General features: G+C 37.9%; 1 protein-coding gene across 1 annotated transcript in view; it reads left to right on the forward strand.

Moving 5' to 3' along the window:
- Positions 1-26,980, forward strand: part of ATP6AP1 (ATPase H+ transporting accessory protein 1) — a 52,723-nt gene that overhangs the window by 15,387 nt on the left and 10,356 nt on the right. Inside the window, exons 5-8 of the mRNA XM_080363924.1 lie at positions 131-174; positions 5,020-5,105; positions 25,151-25,392; positions 25,974-26,027. Coding sequence (XP_080220050.1) covers positions 131-174; positions 5,020-5,105; positions 25,151-25,392; positions 25,974-26,027 — 426 coding nt within the window. The remainder of the gene's footprint in view (positions 1-130; positions 175-5,019; positions 5,106-25,150; positions 25,393-25,973; positions 26,028-26,980) is intronic.

The following is a 26,980-nucleotide window of genomic DNA, read 5'->3' on the forward strand; positions in this document are numbered from 1 at the left end:
TAAAAGCATGACGGAGGGACTGATGATGAAAGTAATCCATTTACTAGTCAGTATCTTTGTACATTTCTGATTCATGTTGTTCTTGCCTAGAAAAGATTTTTAATGATTTTTTTTCTCACTCTTTTTGTAGTGGTTTAAATGAGATTTCCATCCAGGAAGCAATTGCTGAAAATGGTAAGCAGTATGACCAAGATATAACTAACATTTCATCATTTAAGTCTGTGTTTTCACTTAAGCAGACTGTATTCTCTAGTTCCTAGGTTTTGCTGTAATACTACTATTTTTCCTCCCTCTGTAGTATTTATAAGCAGTCAATTATCGTAGTGTTGAAGTACCAAGTGGCTGAATCAAATCCACTGAAATGGATACAGGTCTGTGACCTGAAATGTAATGATAATACACCTCTGCTTCAGGCATGAGCCTTAGATCTCACCTCCCATGATGGCAGCTGGAGGTGTCAGGCTCATCCAGCATTTTGAAGGTCTTGGTCTCAACAAGAGGGTGTCTGAATGAATAGGAAATGTTTTTCTAATTTTTGTAAAACATTACTGATGTCCTCCAAAGCCTTTTACTTCAGAGTCCTTTAATGGTTTTGCAGGTGTTGAAGACTTCTTGTTAATGTTCAGTCTGTCCATATAACACTATAATAAAACTCTTCTTGCCTGGCATCTGGCTGAAAAAGAGGTGTCATACACCAAAGAGGCACCAAGAGGCACCTGGGTCTTTTAAGGGCTTTCTCTTACTACTCTAAATTAGAGATCATGTTATAAAGTCAGCTAATCACTGTAGTGGTAGTTTCAGGGACACATTGTGGAGTGGTGGAGGCTGATAATTAAACAGTGTCCTATGTTCTATGACTGATTCTGCCCAGAGCTGCGGGTGTAAAATCAGAAACAGATTGAAAATCAGGGAAATACCTCAGTATTGAAGTCAGTGGTATGTTCTTTTCTCTCTGTTTTTGCACTGCTTCAGTGTAAATATGGTTTTTATACTCAAATAAGTAGCTGCATTTCCATAGGAGTTTTTTAGTTCTCACTTCTTGTTCCCAGAACATACTTGATAGGAAAAGCCTTGGTGTAACGTTGGCCTTGTCTAAAAATTAGCTTTTTCTTTATGGGACATTTATTTCATCAGCTGCACAAACTCAAGAATAAGCTTCCAAAACCCTGTCTCAGACCCCTTTGTTTTGGAACAGCAAAGGCATCAGGGGACCTGTGTGGTGATGGAGCAACAGGCTATACCAACTTTCCAGTTACTGACTACTAGCTGTTATGAGGAAAAAGGTGTGTCGATCAAGGGAGATATGCCACTTTGTATGGCCAAGTGCAAAATCTGCCTTTGGTATTCTGCATCTCAGCTGTGCTCTAGAAAAGTGGAAATGTGAGCTGAATCCCCACCTTCTGGTTTATTTGCCAAAGCAGCCACTCAATGCATTGCTGAATAAAAAACTGGAAATAACATCAGTAGGAAGTTTTAATTCAAAATAAAATTAATGAGCCACAGTTCCTTAAAATTATCCCACTGAAGGTCTGTGCAGCAGATGGGAGAGAGTCGTAAGAGTATCATTCCAAAAGTAGTAGTAAATGTCCCAAATACTGTCTTCCAAGTCAAGCAATCTGGGCTCCAGCAGGTCTCGGTGTCTAAGTACTTTTTGCAGCACAACCCAGTCATCTGCCAAATATTGCTGTCAGGAGACCCTTCAAGGTCAGAACTGCTTGCAAGGTCATGCATTACTAGTCCTTGTTATAGAGTGAATGCTCCTAGATCCTACCTGGGTAAGCAACAAAAAATACTATTTGCCACATACCTACAACGTGACAAGAAAATGGTTAACGCATAAATATTGCTTGTAGTTTTTTTTTTCACTATCCATGGTAAACTCATAGAAAAACACTGCAGACATGTAGCATGCCGCCTAGAAGTTCACAAAGCTTCTTACATTTGCCACAGCAACTTCCTTCCTTTCCACTGTAGATGGTTTTAAAATCTGACGTAATAAAATGTCAGAGAAATCTCTCCTGCTGTTTTACTCAGTGCAGACAGGAATCTCTGCAACAACAGAACAAATGGGCTCAGATTCTGCCCAAGGGACATGTGCTGTTCTGAAATAGCTAGAGCCTGGAGTAAACAGGAGTATTTAGCATATTATTGAAATGAGGCTCATTATGAAATTCAAACAGGAATTCAGAATCCAAATCTGCTCAAATTTCAAGAGATTCAGACTTACTGTTTTCTTTATGCTTCTTTTCAGTATTTCTTTATTTCTTTTGCATGAGGTAGATTTTGAGATTATTACTCAGTTTTTGCCCATGTTCCAAAATGTTTCTCTACTCAGAAGGTTGAATTCTGTCATGACAGTCTCACCTGCTGGATCCAGAATCAATGGCAAAGCTGCCTATGACTCCACCTGCATAAGATGAGGCACTTAAGTTGCTATTACATGTATTCCTTTTTCCACTCTGAGTCTTAGTGCATTTTCCTCTCCTCTCCTCTCCTCTCCTCTCCTCTCCTCTCCTCTCCTCTCCTCTCCTCTCCTCTCCTCTCCTCTCCTCTCCTCTCCTCTCCTCTCCTCTCCTCTCCTCTCCCCTCCCCTCCTCTCCTCTCCCCTCCCCTCCCCTCCCCTCCCCTCCCCTCCCCTCCGCTCCCCTCCCCTCCCCTCCCCTCCCCTCCTCTCCTCTCCTCTCCTCTCCTCTCCTCTCCTCTCCTCTCCTCTCTTCTCTTCTCTTCTCTTCTCTCTCTCCCCCTATCCCATCCCTTCCCTTCCCTTCCCTTCCATTTCCCCACTCCCATGTTGCTCATTTCAGACCCTCTTGTTCATAATTTCTACTCTTCCTTTCTTTTCACCTTCTCCTTCCAGAACATTTATTCTCAGTTGGTTTCTTCCATCCTGTGTGCAAAATCACACAAAAATTAAGGTTGATTAGAAAATAATAATGACATAATAATGCACTCCCTGGTGAAATTCAAGGAATATGTCTTCAATGAGTTAGAAAGGTTTAATCCTTTCACCAGGCCATAGATACAGGTAGTTATGCTAATTAGAAGGTGTTATCCTAGGCAAACTGTTTTATTTTCATAGATCTACCTAGTGATCTATGAAAAACAACAACTAAAAAAACCCAACAAACCAACAAAACAAAACCAAAAACAAACACAACAACAAAAACCAAACCAAACCAAACCAAAAAACCCAGCCTTCAGTAGAATGACTCTAAAGTCACTCTAACATCAATATCACCATCTAGAGATGCCTCTTGTTCCATTAAAGAAAGAGCCTGGGATGACTAATGTTCCCATGCAGGCATGTAATCTAGGTGCTTTAAAATATGGTGGACAATCTAGGCCCTTTACCTTGGAGAATTTGCAAATACTTCAAAATCAAGGTAGAGTTTTGATCACAGGCAAAGATCTATATAATTTCTGTTTTCCTAAGGTTGTTCACCACAGTTTCTCTGGATGAAAAAATTGGCTCTAGAATCTTCCCAAAGGCAAGAGTTATACATGTTGCTGGTAACTATAGTTACATGTATCTCCTTACTGAAGTGAAATGCAAATAATGTGTTATTTCAGAAAGCAATTGGTTTCTTTAATGAAAGAAAAATCAAAGACTATATATGGATTTTTCTATGTATTTTTTTTCTTCCTCAAATTTTAGCTGAGGCTGCTGAGAATTTCCAGTGAGTTGCACTCTGTACAGATAGAATATAAAATCTACATTATGTAATGCCTTGCACCTCCGCACCCAATGTAATTACACTAGTAGTATATAAGCAGTTGTTTTTCTAAGTCCATTTCTTATAGTAGATCCTTTTAGCAATATTGTTTAGAAGTAAAATTTACATAGCTATGATTTTGAGTGATATGAGGAAATAAATTGAGATAAAACCCTGCAGAAAAAACAGTTCTTGCATTTTCACAGAAGCTAAACATTTTACTTAGCCAGGAGACCATAATTACTGTAAACAGAAGAGGTTAAAAAGGATAATAATATAAGCTCCACTTCCAGTACATGAAAATGAAATACCATTTCTGTAGCATGTAACCTCAAAATCTGAGCAGCCTGTATGTCCAGGCTATAAAATATCTGTTCATCAGACTGGGACACTGATGAGAAGTGAGAAGGCACTGAAACAGTAAATGTGAGTCTGCTTGCTTATTACTCTATCAGTCCCAATAACAACATTGATAATTATTCTTTATTCACAACTATTATGCTCATTATCATAAGTAGATGTTAATATTTCTTCATATAGCTTAAAAACATTTCTCAGTTGTAAGTATTTGTCACAACTGCTTGTGATTTTAGAACTAAAAGAGAATCTTCTGTAGAGACATCTTCGGACCTCTTTGAAAGGTCTCCTCTTCCTTAATTGACTTTTTCTTCCTTTTCAGAAATATCCCACCATATTTCTCCTTTGGCCTCCACTGTAGTCAACAGCAAAATCTTTAATATCCTGCTGAGGGTGCAGAATCAGGCTTTAGATCCACTGAACCAAAAATGAATGTTGGTGCCAATATTATGCATATTATGTCTCAAACTAAGCACTATGTTTTGAGTATTGCTTCTCAGTGGGTGCTTCTGTGTACTTTGTAATTCAGAGAATACTACTACTTATGCTTTATTATTTATTTATCAACTGGTCACTTGATTAACAGTGTATGAATCCTGCTTTCATCTCTTAAGTAATGTCTCTGCTTTTGCATCTATTTGCCCGAAGTTCAACCTTTCAGGTGTTGTTTCTATGGGACTTACTTTTCAATTTCAAAATCACCCTCTTTTCTGAACTGTTGTAATGTTTTTGTTTTTTTTTTTTGCATTGTCTCACTGAAATTATGAATTTTTCAAGACACTAAACATGTTGTATCCCATTTGTACCTATTGACACAAAAATGACTCCTAAATTGCTTAAATAAACTAAATAAGCTTAAACATCTAGCTCATTACTTCTCCAACTACTGCAGGATTTTAGCTTTCTCAGCTTACAGAGTTTGTTAAATTATAAATGTTTCTATTTATAGACAAAATAATTGGAAGACTGACCATGGATTTGCAGGAACGAGGGATTCATTTTTCAGTAATTTATACAGCAGCGAGACCTTCAAGGGTGAGTAATCTTCAGTGCCTAGAACTGTCAACTTTTTGGCATCTAACAACTTAATGTTTGCTGAGAAATGCTGTAGATGATTTTCAAGATTACACAAGCAAGCAATCTGTATTATATGGGGTTTTGACCGGAAAAGATTGCATGAATTTTCATGTTTAATAGCTATCACATAACTATTGAAGCTTTACTGTTCTAGGAGACCATAAAGCTGCCATTGTCTTTGGAACTTATTGTTATCTTTAAGGGCTGTGATTTTAGATTTGTTTTCATTTAACTCTAATGGTTTTACAGTAAGTTCTATGTGGAACTTTATCGAGCTTCTCAGTGTGGCTAGTCACTAAAGACAAATTTTTGTTAATTAACTGAAGGCTACTAATGTATCAATTTTAAAATTAACTGTTCATCCCTTTTAGTCAATACTTGGCATTTACAACTGGGAGGTAAAATTTTCAGCATCACTGGTAGTCAGAACATCATTCATAGATCACATCATATTACATTAGCAGTAAGTGGCAATACAGAATAGTTATTTATGCAGAGCTATCTATTTTGTATGACATACAGGTTGTGATCAAGAAATATTCAAATTTTAATTTTAATGTGATTAAATGGAAGACAGTCATGCCTTGAGGAAAACAGAATATAGTTCCCACTAAGAAGACAGGCATAGGAGGGGTGGGCTGCATCGAAAAAAACAGCAACTTTCAAAGAAACATATCTTTTCCAGTGGTAACACATCTGAACTTCTAATATGATGCTTAATTTAATTTGAATTTTAATTCAAACTCAAGATAATGTAATTTGAGAATACAGAAGATATCATTTCCTTGGTTTAGGAAACAGGAAAGCCACTAGTGGGGTTGTATAGATCTAATGTGAGCACTGCAGACAGGATCTTGAGAAGCTGGAGGGTTTTCGGGAGAGAACACTAAGAACAATTCACAGCTATTCTTCACACAAGAATAACACCTAGAAAACCTGTTTTAAATGGGTATGGAGTTAAGTCCCTTTAGCTTATCCAAAAAAAGAGTAAAAGGCAACTTGACTGCGCTTTATAAATGCTCTTTAAGCCAAAAGTAGATCAGGCTGTTGAAGGTGTTCTGTATTCAATCAGAAATAATCTGGGTTTTTGCAGGGAGGTAGGATCTTGAACCTCTAGCTATCCAGGAAGACAATCAGAATAGTCCCTTCAGACTATAGGAAAAAGGCTAGTTCTACTGAAGAAAAACAAGAACTTCCTGCATTAGTTCTCCCTCTGAAATTCATTTCTAGAGATAGGGTTTTGAAGACCAGAGTTAGAATCCAAATACTCAGCAGCATGAAGAATTTCACCTTGATATTTACTCTCTATGCTCAGTGTTTCTTGTGGTAAAGGAGGGGACATGAATCCAAGACTTTTGATCTGCCTTTTTTTTAATAAATATTGTGTAATTTTTTAAACAAAGTTCCAAAATAAAAATAAAAATTATTTCGTTATTGTGGCTCTTCACTGTTTGAAACCAAAGGGACATGGGCGTTCTTAACTGCAGATTGCGTTTAGAACAATTGGAATGAAAAATATTTTTAATTAATGAAAGAATTGGTGTCGAGAGAAGGAATTTTTCTAGCAGTTTTTAAAGTTTGTTGAATTTTAAATCTATGCATAGTTCAGCAGGCTTTCTAAATTAAAATGACTAAATCTGAGCAACTGGAGCACTTTTAAATAATTAAAGCAATGTATGTAAGACGTTCTGCATTTTTAAAAAATAAGCAATTGAAACTTTTTTAAATTCTTTATATTCAATGCCATATGAAACCATTTGAAGCAATTGTTTTCCCACACAAAAAGCTTTAAGTTATTTCAGTGCATTCAAGGTTATCAGCTTCTGTAGAGATCTGGAAAAGGCAAAATGGAAAGTATCTTTGAGGGTTCATCAGTCTGTACATTTGCATGTAACCTCTTCTTAGTATGTATTACGTATCTTTGGCTCTGCTTGAACTGTAGAAGATGAGAGTTCTTTCATAACCTTAAGCTAAAGGACTAACACCATTTGCTTAAGCTATAAAGAGTAGATTCCATGATCTATAAGTTACAGGGTCACTCCCCAGTGATAACCAAGATCACTATATATGAGAAGTAAAAGGCTTTGATCACATGGAAAAAAGATTTTGCATTACTTAGTACATTTAAAAATCAATAGCAGTCATATAGTATGGAAGATTTCCATTTACTAAGTTGGCTTTTTCTTGCTGCTGAAGAAAATGAGCTTTTAGAATGACACTTAAAGAAAAAAAACATACTGCTCTTTCTGATCAGGTAAATTAATTGTATGAAATGAAGCTCCCAAACACTGAGGCTATGAGATACTTCCCTCCCAATAGCTCTACCTCCTTGCTGTTGGGCAGTTGATGGCTTCATAGCATCATCTTGTTATATTAATTCTTGCATTGTCCCAAGCAGAGAAAAACAAATGTGTGGAATGCATATATTGGAAAAGATTCCAGGCTGGTATTGGCTTCAGAGAAAGTGAATTAATGAGACAGGAAGAAAAATTCCCCTATGATCGAGTATATTTTCTGATTTGATGAGCAAGAACAGTTTCAGTTTAGTCAGTGCAACCCAGATCTCTTTGGGCTATCATGATTATTAGTTAGTAACCCAAATGAACGATGGAGGCAACTTATTTAGGCTGGTTCTTGTTCTGTTCCAGTTTCAGAATTTGAAGCTAGGTGACAGAATTAAGGCCCTGAAACAGAGGCTGTTTGGTGACCTACAGGAAATGGTTTCACTAGCCAGCTGAGGATTCCTCTGGATAGCCCATCATGTTGTAAAAGAGCTGCCTTCCTCCAACAGGGCAACTGCCATGTCTTGTGATTCTTGTCCTAAAACGCTTTGCCTTCGAGGTCTGGCTGAGTTGAGCTGACATTGAGAGTGATTTATATCACTGAATTCTGGGCAAGTGAAGTGAAAAAGTCTACATCAGAAGTCATCAGCCACGGTTCTCTTTCCAATCAAAGTCTTTTTAGGATATAATCCTTCTGAACTACTTTGTAGGGGGCTGCTGCAGGATGAGATGATACTCACCCTTCATAATCTCCTTTGTCTCTGACAACCATAAAGGCAATCCTCATGCTTAGATCAGATCTCAACACACACATTTAGTCAGACAACTCTCATTCAACATTTGTAATCTTCTTTTCCATTTAAACCCAGAAACTTATACCAAGAATTAACAAATCTGTTGCCAAGACCTTTCTTACCCTTGAAACTCATTTGATAGCTTATTTTCTTCAGGAGAATCAAACCCTTCTGCAGCCCTTGTTTCACTCCTGGATCAGGGGTTGTCATGAATATATTATTTTTGTGTTCTTGTGGACTATGATGAAAGTCATCCCTCCTACTTGTGCTTGCTGCTAATTAGTGTTTTGGCCTGTGGTTATAATGCATATTTTTACCTGTGCTGTTGGAATTAGAGAGGTTAAAACCTGCAGTGACTGAAAAATAGATACACCTCAAATCTTAAATCTCATCATGTTTCTCATCCTTCAGATCCTCATGGTGTCCATGTCACATTTTTACAAATTTGCTTCTGAAACTTCTGCAAATAGTTTTACAATTGTTATCTCTTCCCAGTTAGATTGGATGCTGAGAAACTATGTACTGCCAAAAGGAGATTTGTGACTACTTTACAGCCAATATTCATTTTGCTGACTCCTCTTTTTACAGATGCATTGTGAAGTGATGTTTAAATCTTCTCTACTGCCTCCACATTTTCAGATAACTTCTGCTACCATGGGCTTTTGGCTGCTTCACTATTCAAGCTGTGTGCTTTAGTTGGTGTTTAAGTGTGTTAAGTCTTTTCTCCCACTCAAAGTCAAGCAATATGAATTACAGGAACTTTATTCAGCCATAAGTAACATGGGCATCCGCATCACAAATGGTTGCATTTGACCCTAAAAGTGTCTCTTGAAGGTATTGATCCTCAGGTGCTATTGATGTGCACCCCAGCTGAAAAGAGTGTGAAAAGGTTTAATCTTTGACAAGTGCTTGTGCTTGCATTTTCTTTGTTTCCCTCTTTTACCTAATTCATTTTTCTAAATGCATTACATTTTGCAGTGCTGCATCTTCCACTTAAATCCAGCTCCTCTCTTTTTTGTTGATTTCATCATAGTTTAACCCCAAACAGGAACTGAGCACCACACAGCTGCTCACTTACTACCTCCCCTGGTGGGACGGAGGAGAGAATTGGAGGGTCAAAGTGAGAAAAGTTGTGGGTTAACAGAGTTTAATAGGTAAAGCAAAAGCCGTGCACTCAAGTAGAGTAAAACAAGGGATTCATTCACTACTTCCCATGGGTAGGCAAGTGTTCAGCCATCTCCAGGACAGCAGGGCTCCATCACACTTAACGGTTACTTGGAAGACAAACACCATCACCCTGAACATCTCCCACCTCCTTATTCTTCCCCCAGCTTTTATTACTGAGCATGACATCATGGTATGGGATATCCCTTTGGTCATTTGAGGTCAGCTGTCCCACCTGTGGCCCCTCCCAACTTCTTATGCACCCCCAGTCTGCTCGCAGGTGGGGTGATGTGAGAGAAAATACCTTGATGCTATGTGGGCACAGCTCAGTTAAATAAACTTTAACTTGTAGATGAAGGGTATACACTTAATTATTTCCTAGCTAACTCAGGTGTTTTGTTTGTTTGTTTGCTGGTTGTTGTTGTGGGTTTTTTGGTTGTTGTGGGGGTTTTTTTGTTTGTTTGTTGTTTTGTTTTAAACTTAAAAGGGGTAGAGTCTTTTTAAATAATTGCGACAGAACTGCTTAAGGCTGGTTGAAGCTAGTTATGTGTCACTCTTGTGGAAACAAATCTGAACAAACATTTAGCCAAATTAGCCTGGAAATCTAATCCTAGGAATGTGAGAAATGCTTGCTAATGATTCTGTATGATTTATTCCATGTGTCAGTGGGGAATTCAGGGGAATAACTGAAAACTAATGTTTTACCTTTAACCCTTCACTCTGCACAAGGGCTAGGACACTAAGTTTCACTTACTTTGAACATTTTTTCAACTTAAACTTTCATTTTATATTTATGTTTTTATATATATGCTTATTGACTTCAGTAGGAAATGAAGGGCGGTATGGAAATAAACTATTATTCTCATCTAATCAGAACAATGTTTTTATTTTCTGTTGCTTGCTAACTTTTTAAGGCATAGATGAAACCTATAAAGGTGTTCTGTATACACCAAATTAGGAAGTTGTATTTATTTTGCATTTAAAACTAAGGACCAGGAAAACTGGGGTGAAGGTGGGATGGTGCAGAAAGAGATGAGGACTAATTCTGTCTTAGAAGAAAACAGAACCTGGTAAAATGCAGGTACAAAAGTTGCAAAGAATAGTCTTAAAATACAGTCATATTTAGGCAGAGGTCATAAACATAATAATTATGTTAAAAAATAAGATATAATGATAAAATAGGATAGAATAGATGCAATGTGTAACTGTAAATAAGCATATAGATATGGCATGTCAATAGGCATGCAAAAAACTTTCTGCAGGGAAAATGCCAAGGTGAAATAATGATTAGACTGACAGATCTGTAAAGGCCTGTTGTATCTTAAAGGAAGTCTGGGTTCAAAGACACAAAGTTAAGTATTCTGGGAATTCTGGAGTCCTATTCTAGGAACAGTGTCTTTGAAGACTGAGGCTGAATGTAGCATCTAAGTGCTATGATTGTTACCTAAAGATTGGAATGATCCATGTATTTGTGATTTGGTGAATTGGCTGGTAAGCTTCACTAACTATGTCGAGTGACACTTTTTGTAGATGGAATGGAAAATGCTTAAACACAACATATTAAAAGCTCAAACTGGATATCAAAAAGCATATTTGAAAGACTGCTGCTTTCTCCTCATTCTTCTCCCTATGTAGAAACATCCTAAACTATGTCATAATTTAACAAGAGTGAAAGACATGAGGCTATTTAAAGTAATAAAGCCATGCTTCAAAAAAAAAAAAAAAATCCTGTATACAGACAGAAAATTAAAGGTAATATAAATTCTTGCAATTTCAGTGCAAAATCAGTTGGCAGACTTAAAGAGATTCAGAGGAATAATGTGCAAAAGACATAAAAACTGTTAATAAAAACTCATTAGACTGTATTCTTTCAGAGACCACTGAATAAAAAAGAGGAACTCAGGAAAATGAGTGACAATACAAAGCCACATGACTCTGTGTGTTGATCATCTCTGTGGTGGAACATAGAGACATTCTTACTTCTAAGACTTTTTCAACAATCATCCAGTCTCAAAAACTTGTTGTTGTTGAGGTGGCAGTAGAAGAGATTTCAGGCTAAATTAATAAAATTAATACTATATTATCAGCAAGGTCAGATAATTTTCATCTAAGTTTTACCTAAAATAAAAATTTGCAAGCTATGAATTGTCATGATTTCTAATGTACAAATTATAATTTTTATAATACGTATGTGTGTATAAAAATTATAAATTAGTTTGGCCTTAATTTCGGAGGAGCAGGAAGTGACAAGTGTGACATGAGGTTGGAAAAGAGGCTCCATATCTCTGGAGAAATACAACCAGAAAATCTATCTTCTGTACTGACAAAATTGGTTGAAATTAAAGTAGTAAATATGTGGATACTTAAAGAAAATACAATATGAATAAGGCATAAAATAGATAAGTAAAAGTTATCCTGTTGCTACAGTAAAAAGGGTAAAAAAGTGAAATTATTTTGGTGCAGAAATAAAAAAAAATTAAGGTAGGAAACAAAGGATAAAAATAAAGGATCCATGTTTACAGTGGAGAGTGATTACCAGAGGAATTCCCTGGAGATTGATGTTGATACCTGCACTGTTCAACAGAGTCATTGTTTGTATGGAAAGAGGGCTGAAACCTGGAGGTGCCAAAGTTTGCTGATGTACTGACAAGCTGGAGAAACCACTCACAGTCCCACATTAATGGGTGATACAATCACAGACAGAATCCACTGTGAAGGAAAGCAACACACATAAGAAAAACCTTAAATATGCATATTACACTGTGGTGCATGGTTGCTATTTCTCAGAAGTGAGATGACAGTGTGAATGTGGGTAGATCTCTTGGAACATCCCAGCAGTCAGCAGTAGGATGAATAGCAAGCAGAATGCTACCCATCATTTGGAAAGGAGGAGGGCAAAGCAGCAGACATCAATCAGTTCACTAAGCCCTTGGTGAGTGCAAGTCAGCCAGTGGACTAGTGTGTGTGATTCTGGCCACACTGTCTCCAAACTGATACTGTAGAACTACAAGATGAAAATATTTTAGCTCGCAAAAATTGGCAATTCAAGAGGGAAATAATAAACAAAAGCACCAATAACATGAACGGGCTAAACAGGAAATAATTATTCACTGTCTCTGGCCAATATTCATTATTATCACCACTCACAGACCATAATACATAAATTCAGGAGCACTAAATTACTTTAAAGAAACAAAATAAGCTATTTTTGTGTGTCAAAAATACATAGATTTCAGTGATGTTATGAACTAATGGAAGAAAGATAAGAGGGATGGAAAGAAGATCCTATTACATGAGTTCATTTGAATGCAACCTTTGTCTCTGAAGGTTTCTAAGCCAGAGACTACAGAAATCCAGGAGGCCATCTTGGGACGAGTACTGTTTGTATTTACCTTTTTCTCAGTTTTAGCTGCCAGTTACTATTAGCACTCATCGTGAGCTAGGTGGACCTTTGGTCTCACATGGTTTAGTTGGTCTTGTGTCTTGGCAGTGGAAGGTTGGGATATTGACACAGCATTTCTCTGGAACAGGAGTGTGAAATGTAATGTGTAACTTATTTAACTAAAGGCCATGAGCCAGAAAAGGAGCCGAGAGATTAAGCAAAGCTCCACTAAAGGAAGCTCACGGACTTTCCTCCTCATGCTCACCTGTAAGGTTGTTGTAGAATTGTCATTCTTGAAAATTAAAATATTTGCCATGTAAAAAAACCCCTGTCTGCTGCACGTAAATCATTGTTCTGCTGGCAACCAAGAAATCCATAACAAAAAGTGGTGGTGTGAGCTGGAAACCGGGTAGGTAGCACTCCATGCTTTGTCCAGGTTTCCTTACTTTCAGTGTAGTGAAACCAACTGGATATTTAAAATCCCTGTGATTAAGGATCTGCAAGCTGCCTCTAGGAACTCTGAAACGTTTCCTTGTTTATTGCTACTGCTGAGCCAAAGGACTTGTATCTTCGTCACCTTCTCCATACACCAAAGGCATGATCTTTTTCAGAGGCAGACATACATTCCCATTTTGAGAAAGCAAACATTTAGAAACTGTAAATGATCCCATCCACCCAGAGGCTCATCACAGCATATGTGTTGTGTCTCCCCTCAATGTGTCCCTAGGGCTGAAGAACCAGGAGCTCAGTTCAGTGTGGGTACGTATCTCCTGCATGTGGTCAGAGCAGCCTTGCCCAAAACAACCACCTGCAGTACTTTTTGTCTTCCTTCCCTTTGTAGGAAATGAAATTAATAAAGCTGGTAAAAAAAACAGCTAGTGCAACCACAGAGATGTCCCATGTACTGGCAAAAGCATTTACATCCTGCATCATTTGATTTCTAGTGCAGCCTTCATTGTCTGTGCTAAAGGAGCAGCTGTTAGATGAACAAAGAGAGTCTTTACCATCACGTGACATAAAAATTTGCCAGTAATTGGTAAAATGCAGGTCCCTGATCCTGGGACAGCATGTTAAAAGAGTTAAGAGGAGGCAGAAGAAACCTGGATTATTTCATTTTAATCTCAACTGACATATCAAATTCTATCTTTCTTTTTGATTTACAAAATAATTTATTCACTCTATGTAGTGCTACAAAATGTTTTAATTTTAGAAATTCAGTGTTTTGTGGTAGGAAGACATTTTGTTGTGCAGTTCTGGACCTGCAAATTTGTGCATACCGTGGTTGTATTTTTCTCTAATTTCTAGCTCTCACCTTGCCTGTGATCCCCTGAAGCTTTAGACTCTGTTCAAAGCCATCAGCTAATAATTGTTTGTCATTTGAAAGAGAAAAGAGGGTCCATCATTATTCATACATAGCCATTGTGCATATGTAGCCATTAAACAGCATATAAGCCTCAAAGATTAGGGTAGAGGATGATAATTTTTTGTGTAATTTTCAAGCATACTTGTGACTTTAACAGAGAAATATATCTTTACTTAGGTGATGGATAGTTCTATTGAAATGTTCTCTCTAAATGTTAATTTTATTAAATCCTACAGGCTTTTCCATAAAAATATGTTAACCTGGAATTCCATGCAAGCTTCTGTGCACAAAGATTGCACATTAAAGCTTTAGCAGACAAAGCTGAGAACTAGGCCAGGGTGTTAATAACATGTTGACAGGCTGTTACGGGAGTGTTTGTATATTGAAATATAGATCTTATTGCCTTGCAAAGATCATATTGCCCCATCCCTTCTACCTAACAACTTTAAATTGAATTGGATTTCAGTCACCTAATATATGGTATCTTTCTTTTTATAAAGTTGCCAAATTAGAAATTAACTGCTTACAGAAACTTGTGGCACTACTATCTTTTGAGGAAATAGCTCTGTACAGTCAGATCCCTGTGCAGTCACTTGTGTTAGCACCAGCCAAGCTACAGCAGACCCAGAGTAGATGGTGGGGGGACTCACCTGTGCACCCCAGACAGTCAGCCTGGTGTGGGGTACTGGAGTACTGTAAGAGAAGAGGCAAATTTGCCCAGCATGAGGTTGACAAGCCTTTGTTTCTTCTGGGATCCAACCTGGTCTCATGGCACTATACTGATCCACGCAGGCTTACCAGCTCACTCCACCCTAGTATGACAATCTCTATTACTGGGCTCTTGCACAACATATGTCTTTAGTATCACTGGTAGGCACAAAGGCAAGAAACCTATCCTTTTCCTGCAAAAAAGGTTCAGGCCTCTTCTAAATTTGTTAATGGAAACATTGCTATAAAACCCATACATGAAGTGGTGCCTGACATCCAATTTAATACTACATGGCATACTTTGCTCTTGTTCTGTCCTTGTCATTTTACTAAAACCTCAATGTTTACAATTTTATTGAAACATTGCTGCTGTTCTTCTGGGATGTGATTTCTGCTTTAACCCAAATGATTGAGTGACTCCACAAACAGATATTTAATGAGTCATAAAAAGTATCACTCCATATTTTAGTGCACTACAGTATGAAAGTTAAACTCCAAGTATTCTAACAGCTACATATCTCTGCCTCTAGGTCTTTCAGCCAAGTCACTTGCAAAATCATGATATAAAATAAGGAAGGTTTCTTGCCTTACATTGAGCAGAACTACTGCAAGGTGAAATTTAGTTCCCCCTTTACCTCCTCACTGTTGAAAACTCCTTCTTCCTCCCCAGTACATGATTTCCTTATGACTCTAATGATATTCCTTGCTACTGCCCCACTATTTTTCTCAGGATCTGAACTGCCAGCAGGAGCACCTGATTGTAGCTGAACCAAATCCTGAGCTAGACTGGCCAGGACCTGGAAGCGAAACTTGGCTATGGGGTAGGAACAGCAATAGACACCAGGTTGCTATAGCAAACCCACAGAAGTGCTGGAAAGAACTTGGTCTTTGCTTTCTAATACCCCTCACCTTACAAAGTTCAGTTTTTCTAAGTTTAATATCAAAGCATCATGACAAGAGTCAGTAAGGACCAGCCACAGAAGTGACAGTCACATCTAACTGCCAACAAAGGTTGCATGCTTTGGTCTCGCTTTGTTTTAACTGATGAGCTGGAAACTGGTAGGAGATGAAGGAAATTATGAAAATGAGATTGATGACATTGGCTTGAGGTGTGTTAGCTGTAAGGGTTAACTAGGCTTTAGCAGAAATATGTCTATTTGAGACAAACTTGAAAGAGGAAAAAAAATTATGAAGAGAAAAGAAAGCATAGTAATCTCCTTCAAAAATGCATGGATGTTATTTCTAAGATTAGCTGTGTCTAGACTTCCTGATGTCATTTTCATTTATATATATATAACTCCTACTACTGTCAGAAAAATTAAGTGGATACTGAGTGCAAGAATGCAGAGTAGAAGACAAGGACCTTTTTATTGATTTTCTGGGAAAAAAATTGCTTGCTTTCACCTCCCTCTCAAAAAGGTCCAGTTTGCTGGAATTATTTGCCTTTGCCTTTTGATTCGGCAAAACTAGGAAGACAGAGATCAGCTCCCCTCAGTTCTTGCAGTTCAAGTTCTGACTTTCTCTTTTTTCTCCAAAAGTGTTGTCATACACAGATGGAGAAGCCAAAAGTAAAGGATGGTGTTGTCACATTGAACTTGGTATTTTTACAGGAGGAATCTGACCATCTGAAAAACATACTGATACTTATACTGTCATTTGTTACAGACAGACCTGAGGAACTGTAAGAATGATGTGTAACTTTTTAAAGTTAAAAATTCATTTCTTTCAAGTATTAATAAAAAATTTAAGTGTAATATGTAATGCTATTGTCCTGACCACACCTCTTTCTTTAAGTTAAGAAGAAAAAGGGAAATAGGCTTCCCATTTTGCAGATTAATCCTCCAAAGTGCTGCAGAATTAAAATATTAAGTGGAGGGAGGGAGACTTTAATGGATCTTCAGGTTTTTAATCCACCTGTGACTAGCCTACAAACAGTGCTGGCAACTCTTCTGGCACTGTGAGTAACACATTTTGGCCCCTGTCTGCATTTTTCAATTAGATAACCCACCAAACCCCTATCTAACCTCCGTCCAATCATCACTACATGTCTGTTTCCTCTTATTGCAGCAAGCTCCTCATTCTTTTTCACATCTCCCATGGCAGCTTGGATTTCACATATGGACATAACAAAGTGGGGAAAAGCCAGCTGGAGTGGGTATTCCCCTTAGCAGTCTAAAAATGACATAAAATCTGTAACTTCTTTTATCTTTATGGCAGAATTGCCAGAAACAGGGCCCAAAATCCTATGTAAAAGCTGGGGAGATTGGCATCAGCAAATACTCTTTGAATGATACATCTGGTAGAATCCTTTCTGGATTAATTCTGGTCTAGAATGCAAGCTCTTAATACTTTTTTTTTCCCCCTGTTTTGCATATTAGATTGATTAGTTAAAAGGCTGTAAATGAGTTAACAATCTGGTAGAGAACCAAGATATAGTTTTCTTTGGAATGAGTGTATTCAGGTTATTTGTACTAAGTGAAATTCAATGTGGAGAATTTAAGTGTAGCAGCTCCTTCCACTGCTTCTCCAGCTTATACATACTCTCTTTTACTTTCTAAAATCAAGATATTTTTATACGCCTCTTCCTTAAGTTAGCTGAAAGAGTTTGGTATAAAACCTGTTAAAAGTTGGAGCAAGAAAATAGCAGGAAATATCAGTATTTTCCTCAGAAAATTGGGACTAGTGTGGCATTTATGGATGTGCTTGGATATCCCATACATGCAAAAATTTCCCGCCTCATTTGAAGGCCTTTCAAGTGGACTGATTATCTCAAGTGATGCTCTGCTCTGGGTTCTGGCTCTTGCATGGTCCCTGCTGACTGACTTGTCTCTAAACCATGTTCCGTTACACAGAGTGGTCACATTCTTTGAAAACGGAAGTCAAGAGATCTCTTACACAGACAAATGCTGCAAAAGGACAGATCTGTGAGGAAACACATCTAGCCGTGAACATCTGAGCTGACTCTGCAGATTGTGTTTACACAGACCACCAAACTGAGTAGTATGATAAATATTGCAGTTTTATTGTCTCTTCTAATAGAAGAATGCCAAGTGCTTGGTCATGACTTGGGTACTCTCTACAAGTTGTGATATCAATTATAACAGAGATCATTAGCTCTCACAATGAGATCATTATCTCTTATAGTGAGACCTATATTTTGACTTGTAACACTTATATCCCTGCCTCACTTTTGTAAAATCTCTGGGAGATGCAAAATACCAGTAGGAACTGAGTGTCATAGCCCCTGAGCCTTTTGGCTTGCTGGTACAAGTATGCACAGTTGGACAGGGGAGCCATCCAGATGATAATGTGGACCAGCAAGCTTGGTCACATACCTTGCAGGGCACTAAAATGGTAGTAATCATTGATAATAAATGATTGCTGTTGACAGAATGTATGCGTATTACATATCTGCTTGCTTTTTCTGTGTAGGCTGGTGATTCTGGTCCATTTAAAGTTTCTACTTCCAAAAAAAATTATTAATGTTGACAAGAAATATGTCTGAGCAAAAAATGTCAGGGCTTGGCTCTTCCAATCCAGAGCTTACTGTGGCTTATATGTGCATATGAACATTGATTTTTCTAAACCAAGTTTCTAAATTTTCCTGAATCTACTCAATGCACATTTTAACCTGTTTTGTTTCCCTTCAAAGCTGTACTGTAGCTTTACTTTGTGTTGTTTGCATCAAAGAGAATTAATAAGGAAGGAAAAAACAATTTCAGAAATTAAATTCTGGTTCTGATAACACCTGCAGGTGCATTTATGTGGGATTTGTGCAGTCTTTAGATATGTAAGTTTTACTGTATTATGTACAAGTTATAAAATTTCAGGTGATTTAGGATGAACAGAAATTTCAAATTTGAAAAACTACCTTTAAGTTGTGATAACGTACTACCTTCAATGAGATAAGTAAATGAGCAAGAAAGGCTCATTCAAATGAGCTTCTGGTAATTCCTGATAAGCTAAGCAACTCCACAGGAAATGTTTGGGGGATTCTGATTATAACCAGATCACCCTATAAATGTTCCTGGTGGAAAATGCACTTTAAACACCCTCTGCTTTCAGTTGCAGCAGAGCAGAAATTTTGTCTCTGTCAGTTTTAATTATAAAGAATGAAAGTCAAAACTAGTTGCAGGTAAGTAAGATCCTTTGCAACAGAGCACAAAAGACTGTAGTTGCTGCATCAAAGTTTGCATTTGAATTTAAACTTACTCAAAATTCTGTGCTGTCCTGGACCAGTGGGTTTTTTCAATACTATGTCTGATTTCATATCTTTGTAGATGACGTACAGACACTATCTTATGGTTCACGTTTTGTACTGATATATGTGGGACTACGGTCCATCCTTGGATTCCCTGATAGAGGGCATGGGAACAGAAATTAGCCTTGAAGATATGAAGGCCTACCCATGAGAAAGATGGGAGTAAAGGAGTATCTGGAGATGTTAAGGATGTACCCGTGAGAGAGAAGGGAGTAAAAGAGTAACATTGATGATAGCAAAAATAGCCAATGAGATGTTACTGCTGTAACTTGTAACCAATAGTGAAGAGACACATGAACTGGTAAAACTGTATAAAAATGCGCTTGTGGCAATAAATGGTATCTACTACTTTCATCCTGGAAGAACTTGGTCTACGTCGTTTGTCTGTCTCAACCATGACAGATCTGTTAATTCAAACAACAGGACTTGAAAAAGAGTAGGTAAAATCTGTGATTCACTTAGTAGACAGGAAAATATATCCTAACAAGATTGGGCTTCTATCTCTTTTGAAATCTAGGAATCTAGGGTTTGACCATTGTAGTGAAGAAGCCTTCTTCATCCCCCTGGGTCTAGTTCTGTAGATAATTCAGGACAGAATCACAGAGTAATTGAGTGTGAATGTGACCAACTGTAATCCATCCCTCCTGCTCAAGAAGGGCCACCTAGAGCCAGTTGCTCGGTGCCATGTCCAGTTGGATTCTGAACACCTCTGAAAACGGGGACTCCACAACTTCTCTGGGCAACTGGGGCCAGTGCTCAGTCACCCCCACAGTAGAGAACGTTTTTCCTGATGTTCAGACAGAATCTCCTGTGTTTCAGATTGTGCCCTTTGCCTCTGATCCTGTCACTGGACACCACTGAAAAATACCTGGCTCCGTTTTCTCTACAACCTCACTCCTAGTAATTATACACATTGATAAGATTCCCTCCCTGAGCCTTCTCTTCTCTAGGCTGAACAGTCCCAGCTCTGTCAGCCTTTCCACATAAGAGAGGTGCTCCAGACCTTTCCTTATCCTTCTGACCCTTTGTTGGACTCTCTTCAGTATGTCCATCTCTCTTGTACTGAGTAGCCCAGCAGCTGACCCAGCACTCCAGGTGTGACCTCACCCATGTTAAGCAGAGGGGAATTGACCTGTTGCAATTGTCTAATGCAGCACAGGACACTCTTAGCCTTCTTTGCCACATTGCTGGCTCACATACAGTTTAGTGTCCACAAGGATCCCCATGTCCTCTTCTGCAAAGATGCTTTCCAGTTTCATGGACCCCAGTGTGTACTGGTGCCTTGGGTTATTCGTCCCCAGGTACAGGACTTTGCAGTTCTACGTGTTGAACTTCATGCAGTTCCTGTCAGCCCGTTTCTCCAGTCTATGGATGTCCCTCTGGATGGCAACACAACCCTCTGGTGTATCAGAGGATGAATCCAGGATGAATCCATGTCTCTCAGTAAAACAGAGGGACACTACCTGAGTTATATACGGAATGCAAGATTCACCCAACCTAGGGCCAAAATTGAAATTATATTTTAAGACAGCCTAGAGAGGAAGGAAAAACAAAATCCACAAAACATTAGAAATCATAAAAATGTAAAAAGTTCAAACTCTCAAAAATAGAGATAACTGGTAATTCTTTACTTAATGTTTTAGATTTTGACAGCTCAAAGCACTGTTATGTTCCAGTTTTGCACCAGCAGATTACTGAAATAAGTGTAATCAAACAGATTCTTTCTGCTTTCTGTACGTGTGATTTTATAAACTTGACACTGCAAGGAACGTCTTTATGGTTATTCAAAATTGTAATGCTTACTTTTAAAATTTTTGACCTTTAGCAGTGAGATACAACCAACCGTTGCCTGCATCACAGATTTATGGCACTGCATCTTTTTGAAAAACTGGTGTATCAGCAGAGGAGGTGGCAGCAGTGGTGATGCCATCTGTAGTGAGCCTGTGATGCTACACCAGTTAGAAAACATGGAGGAAAAGTGACCTGTTTGTGTGGGAAGGATTTGAAATGTGCTGATACTTGGCTGGGACGTGAATGCTGTGTGGCTTCTGATGTCCCTCAGCCAAACCCCGGCAAGCAGCATGATCTGTCATTCTGCTGGGAGCAGCACCCCTGCACTTGTCACACGACAGCCTCCTACCATCATTTTTAAATGATACTTCGTGAAAAAAAAGGATTGTAAAGATCCCTGTTAAAGCAATGTGAGAAAATATAAGTGTACCATCAACTTGGTATCCTGTCAAAAGAATTACTGATGAGTATATACAGCTCAAGCTACTAAACTCAAAATCTGGTTCAGATAGCAGGTATCTGTCTTTGAGGTGCTATGGGAGCAGCTACAGTGCCTGTCCTCCCCTCCTCAGATGTTACACCTCATGATTCAGCCCTTCAAATTCATAAGTGACCAAAAGGATTTTTTGACTTCCGCTTTCACAAAGTATTTTGAGCTTTTCTCTTTGTCATGAATTTCCTAAACATTTGCAGGTTCTTTTCTGCATTTATGAAGTTTAATACTAATAGCAATACCTGGTTCTTATACTGGACTTTTTTTTTTTTTTTTTTCTTACTAGAAGATAGGACTATTATGTATTTCTGTGACTCCAGCAACTGTTTTTATTGTGTTATGACTAAATTCAGAAAAGTACAATTTGCCATCTGAGTAGACTATATACAGAGAATGCACTGTAGCCCACAGTACCAGTATGGAGGCAGGAACTAGGATAAGGTACAACCTAAAAAAAGAGGAATGTACCCTTCTTCTTTCTCCCAGCCTCCCTCCCTGCAGGTACAGAAAGACCTTCATCTTCCTCTAACTCTTAAAATAAGAGCAACGACTCCACAGAGAGGATGTGATCACAGATAGATACTGTTAGAAATGAAAAGGTGCAATGAACATCACCAAGACAGTTTTCTTATGGATGTGCACACTTAAACATAGCAATAAAAAAGTCAATAAGTACAAGATACATAAAGAAGACATAGCCATCTGTTGAAATAACATTCAAAAATCCCATGTTGTAACTACCGGAAAATGTAGCTTCTTTCTGTGGTTCATTACCATTCATCGTTTCAGCCAATGAAAATTTTATTTTCCCAATATTTTGTATTTTTCTCATATGTGTTTAGAAGCATCCAATTTATATTTGTTTGTGCTTTCAAATATATAAAATGGCCCCAAATCTTTTTTCTTGTGTCTAGCCATTCTGTTTTGGAACAGCCAACAAAAGCCCAGCAACAGCAACAAAATAAATGAATAATTTTGGATCTAAGGTCTGTTTGCTTTGAAAAAAGATCAGTAGTTGGTGCATCAAAACGTTGCCAGATCAGCTGTCTTTCTCCTTTCCAAGAGAGATTATTCTGAATTAGAAGGCTTGTAAAACAGATCAAAGGGAAGAATTTTGTCTAGGCTACTTCTATTACAGGTTTAGTTGATAATTACAGCGTTCACTTCTGGTCTTGAAAAATATAAATTGCACCCTTTCTTTTCTATACCTTGTTTAATTATGTCTTGTGATAGCTCACTGCATATCTGAGATCAAAAATGTCACTGATAAATCCAGAGGAACAAGATGGCAATCATATGGTTCAGTTTAGGTAAAGCAGGCACTGAACAACAGAATTTAGTGATTAACAATTCTGCCACTATGGATCGTTCCCAAATAATGTAATCTGACTTACGATAATTCAACACAAATCTAATGCATTTCTGAAGCAATTACCTTGTCCTATATAGTTTAGTGTTAAATTTATGGTATGGGGAGAATTATTTTAAGTCGGTGAACTCATGTTTGTGCAGCAACAAGAGAATAAGAAACATGCCTGAAACAGAGAGGCAGGGATGTGCTGGGGAGCTCAGCCTGTGGCTGCCGGTCAGCTGGAAGGAACCACTGCTGTCCTCAGGCCTCTGGTGGGTCCCAGGCTGGGCTATTTCAGAGATCCTCCTTCCAACCCCAAGACTAAATTTTCTTGAATGTCTGTGAGGTAATGCCTTCTGATTTTGAACAAGCTAAATTACTTCACCCACAGGTAACTTATAGAAATGCATCTTCAGGCTGGAGGGATGAATGTACAGGCTGGTAAACACTTGAGGGACATTTCTGCAGAAAGCTGATACGTTCAGGCTCCCATTTGGCGTAGCTGTCCCGCCTGCCTATAGCTGTGCAAATACAGACTTGCTGGGCTATCCAGTCCATGACTGCCCATGTTTTCAGCCACAAATACAAACAAAATAAAGCCTACTTTTAGAAATGTGCTTGGCAAGCTGTGTTGCCTCCCTGCTTCACAATGGGTAAATTTGTTTAAAAAGGTTTGATCATGGAAAACTAGTGGATTTCTTAGTCCCTGACATCCCTTCTTCACAGGCACACACTCTTTCCGTTAATATGCTTTTTCAGAGACGAAAAAGAATCTCTATGTGTGAGCCTCACAACAAAGTACTGGCAGCAGAGCAACAGAAGTAAAGCTGGAGTCTCATGATTATATTCTAATAGCTTTCTTTTTATTTTAAGGTACTTCAACCTAATTCCCTAAGTTAGCCCAATCACAGTCTCCAATGTAGCGTTGTTTTCAGCTATTAGCAGGTGGTTTTTAAAGCCCTCTTTAGACGATATGTGAGGCCCACATAATGAAGTCAATTGTTAGACAAGATATAATTTAGGCTTCAGCTTTTCCTCTCAGTTTGAAATAAAATGATTACATTTCAGGAGAGCCTAAGGGAAGATTAAAAGTTTTATATCAAAAGTTGAATATTTTCTTTTGTTGTACACTCTTCTTTTAAAGAAAATGGTGTTCATTTAAAATAATGCATGTTCTGATGTATTTGAAAAGGCACTACTCTGAATTAAAAAGAAATTCATAAAGTATGCATGTATGGGAGAGAAGATTGCAATCTTCATTTGAGCATTTAGTCAAAGGTTTTTAGCTCAGCCCATTCTGCTTTGTTCATAAAATGAGATATCTGCAAAGACGGGTTGTAAATAACAGATGGCCCATAGTGTTTAGAGAGCAGCGGTTAAGGTGACAAAATCTTCTGGGGCTCCTTTCTACAGGCAGGTTATAAAGTGATATTATAGCTTCTGTTCCAGACTGGAAAATGATCCTTGCCTGTCTTTAAACCCATTAAAAATGGTTCCAGGCAATAGCTCCACATAATTACAGTTCTGGTAACCCCTACGATACCTCTCATTTCTTGTATCCCAAAGTTATCCAAGGGCAGAGGCCACTTGTAGAATAAAAAATTGTAAAGCTGACATGGGTCTTAAAAATAAATGGAATAGCCCAGATATGAACAGACTAAAAAGTCAAGAGTAAGATATGAACAACAGGATTAAGTTATTTTTCTGATAAGGTCAGCTAGCTTTTACCGTTGATATAAATGGGGCTGTTTTTCCAAGGATGCCCTGGGCATATCTGTAAATGGGCATATTTGTAAAAAAGCATTACCTATTAAAGAGAATTCCTGGAAACCACCTAAAAGCAAATGTATATATGCATTGTAGGAGTTCATCACATCAGCCAAATTAGTAGAGCTCTTCTTTTTCCGGAAGCCATCAGAAGAGTCTAAATATAACACTGTTGTAGTTCAGTAGCCTGTTTTCATGCCTGTTGAAATGAAGAGTGCAAAAACTGTTATTGTTACTAATGGGGGTGGTCACTGAACTGGCAACCTGAAGTTTTCTTGTGATTTTATCACAGAAATATAGTTAATTTATTTCAGTATATTTTTCTGTTAAAAAACCCCCACATTCTTTTACCTGTTATGTCCAATGCATACTACTATTTTAAGGCAGCATTAACAACATGGTTTTATGTTTATTTGCCTAATGTCACTGATACTTGTTTTCACATGGACACCTGACCATGGAAACCTAGATTACCAACACTTCCTTTGCCTCCATACTGCCAATTAAATAAACAGAAAATAAAAATATTGAGGTTGACTGAGGATTTAAAAAGGATGGGTGTTTGTGGCACAGAACAGTGAAAGTCTGTGTTTGGCTGATATTATCTCTTACAAAGGAGATGAATTGTTTCTGTGCTGTTATTCCAGATTTCTAGAAGAACTGATGTGGTGTGGGAATTAAGACGACAATTAATGGCCACTGAGGACGAAGACAGTTTATCATATCCTCCTCTGAACATGACCACTGGAAATGAAACATGCATCCTTTTTTATGCTAGTAATTTCAGTCTCACAGCCAATGGTTCAGTTCCTATAGATTTGACAAATGCAACATTTGTAACCCGGAATGTGGATATTTCTTCCTCTGAGTGCTCAGACACCAACACAACGTGAGTAGTCCAAGAAATTTCATATCATAATATGTGTGTTTCTGAAAAATAATAAGAGATGGTACAGTGTCAAGTTAATACTAATTTATTCTTCTAAGTAATCCAAAATAAAGAAAATACTAAATTGAATATTCTTAGAAGAAAAAGATTGACTCAAGACCCCAAAATGCACATGCAGCCTCTTATTTTCACTTTTTTTTCCTCCTTAGGTTCCTTACTTCCTTGTTTGTTTATATTTGGTTTCTCTATGCCTACAATCACAGAAATCTCCACTGGCAATAATAAGATCATAATTTCATTGCAAAATTTCCTTGAAGGGGAGTATTGCCAGTTACTAGGTGGTAATTCAGCTGGAAGTACATTAATGGAACATGATCTCTGTTTTCCTTTACTTTGAGGCACCTGTTCTTGGGTAACAAAAACTCTAGAAATATTTTGTCATATTTTTCTCTGTACTGAACCTTTGCTATATGACTTTTGTAATTGCCTGTTGATTTACAATATTCCCTCTGATTGAAATGTCACAATGATCTAATTAAAGCTGAGTACTCTAACATTAAAAATCTGTTTCTTATTCTTAGGCTGTCATTAAAATATACAAATCCAGTGAATGGAATCAGAAGCCTGGAGATAAGGTAACTTATGATTTATTCTTAAACAGACCTTCATGATGTGCAAAGCCTGATTGTAAATTAGAAGAAAAAAAGAGGAGGAGTTAAGTGGAAATGGTTTTGAAATTATTATTTTCTTTCTGTTCTGAGGATTTACTGTATAGGAGAACAATAATACAGTCTTTATAGAGAGGAGATATTAATATGCTCAGGTAAAATTCTGAAAAAGTGATGTAGGCAACCAGCCATACTGTAAGATACTGGTATTTGCAACATCGTGTTTTGCTGATAGGATCAGACCACAATATATCTGTGATTTGCAAACAGTTCTAGGAGCTGAAGTGTACTTGCATGGCCAGGTTTGTACTTAGTTCTAATGCGGGGTGCAAAAACTCATAATTTTTTCTGCTCCTTGGATGGTGACAAGACCAGGTTCCTCTTACCATGAGAAGAGGGAAGAAAACTTATGGAGCAGGAAGAATTGGGATGAAAAGTCAAAAGGAGAAGTTGCTGCTGTAGCTCTCAGTAGTGGATTCTAGGGATGGGACAGCATCTGCTGTTGCTGTGAGGGATGCCATACAGCTGCTGCTCCACCAACCTGAGTTCTTTCCTGAGCAGCAGGAACAGCAGTTAAAATTATTTTCTTAAGATCTGGCAAAGATAATGTGGCCTGCTCTTTTCATTTAGGTGCCTCAGTTGATTGTTTAAAGTTATTTAGGAAGGAGTTAGGCTGAAGAATTTGCACTGAATTTAATTTGCTTATATCAGAGAATAAACTGGATGTTTGCTTCAGCAGCAAGAGGTTGAATGACTTCTTACAAAATGCTTTTGACATTTTGAGTAAGGGAAATCAAAATCCAAAGAAATGAAAGAAAGGAAGTTTAAAGAAATAATGTAGGAGACAATCAGAGTTTGAACAACATTTTAGTAGGCAAGTAAAAAAGGCACAGGGCACTGAGATGATAAGTATGAATTAA

Source organism: Nesoenas mayeri (genome assembly GCF_963082525.1).
Source record: "Nesoenas mayeri genome assembly, chromosome: 1".
Taxonomy (NCBI): domain Eukaryota; kingdom Metazoa; phylum Chordata; class Aves; order Columbiformes; family Columbidae; genus Nesoenas; species Nesoenas mayeri.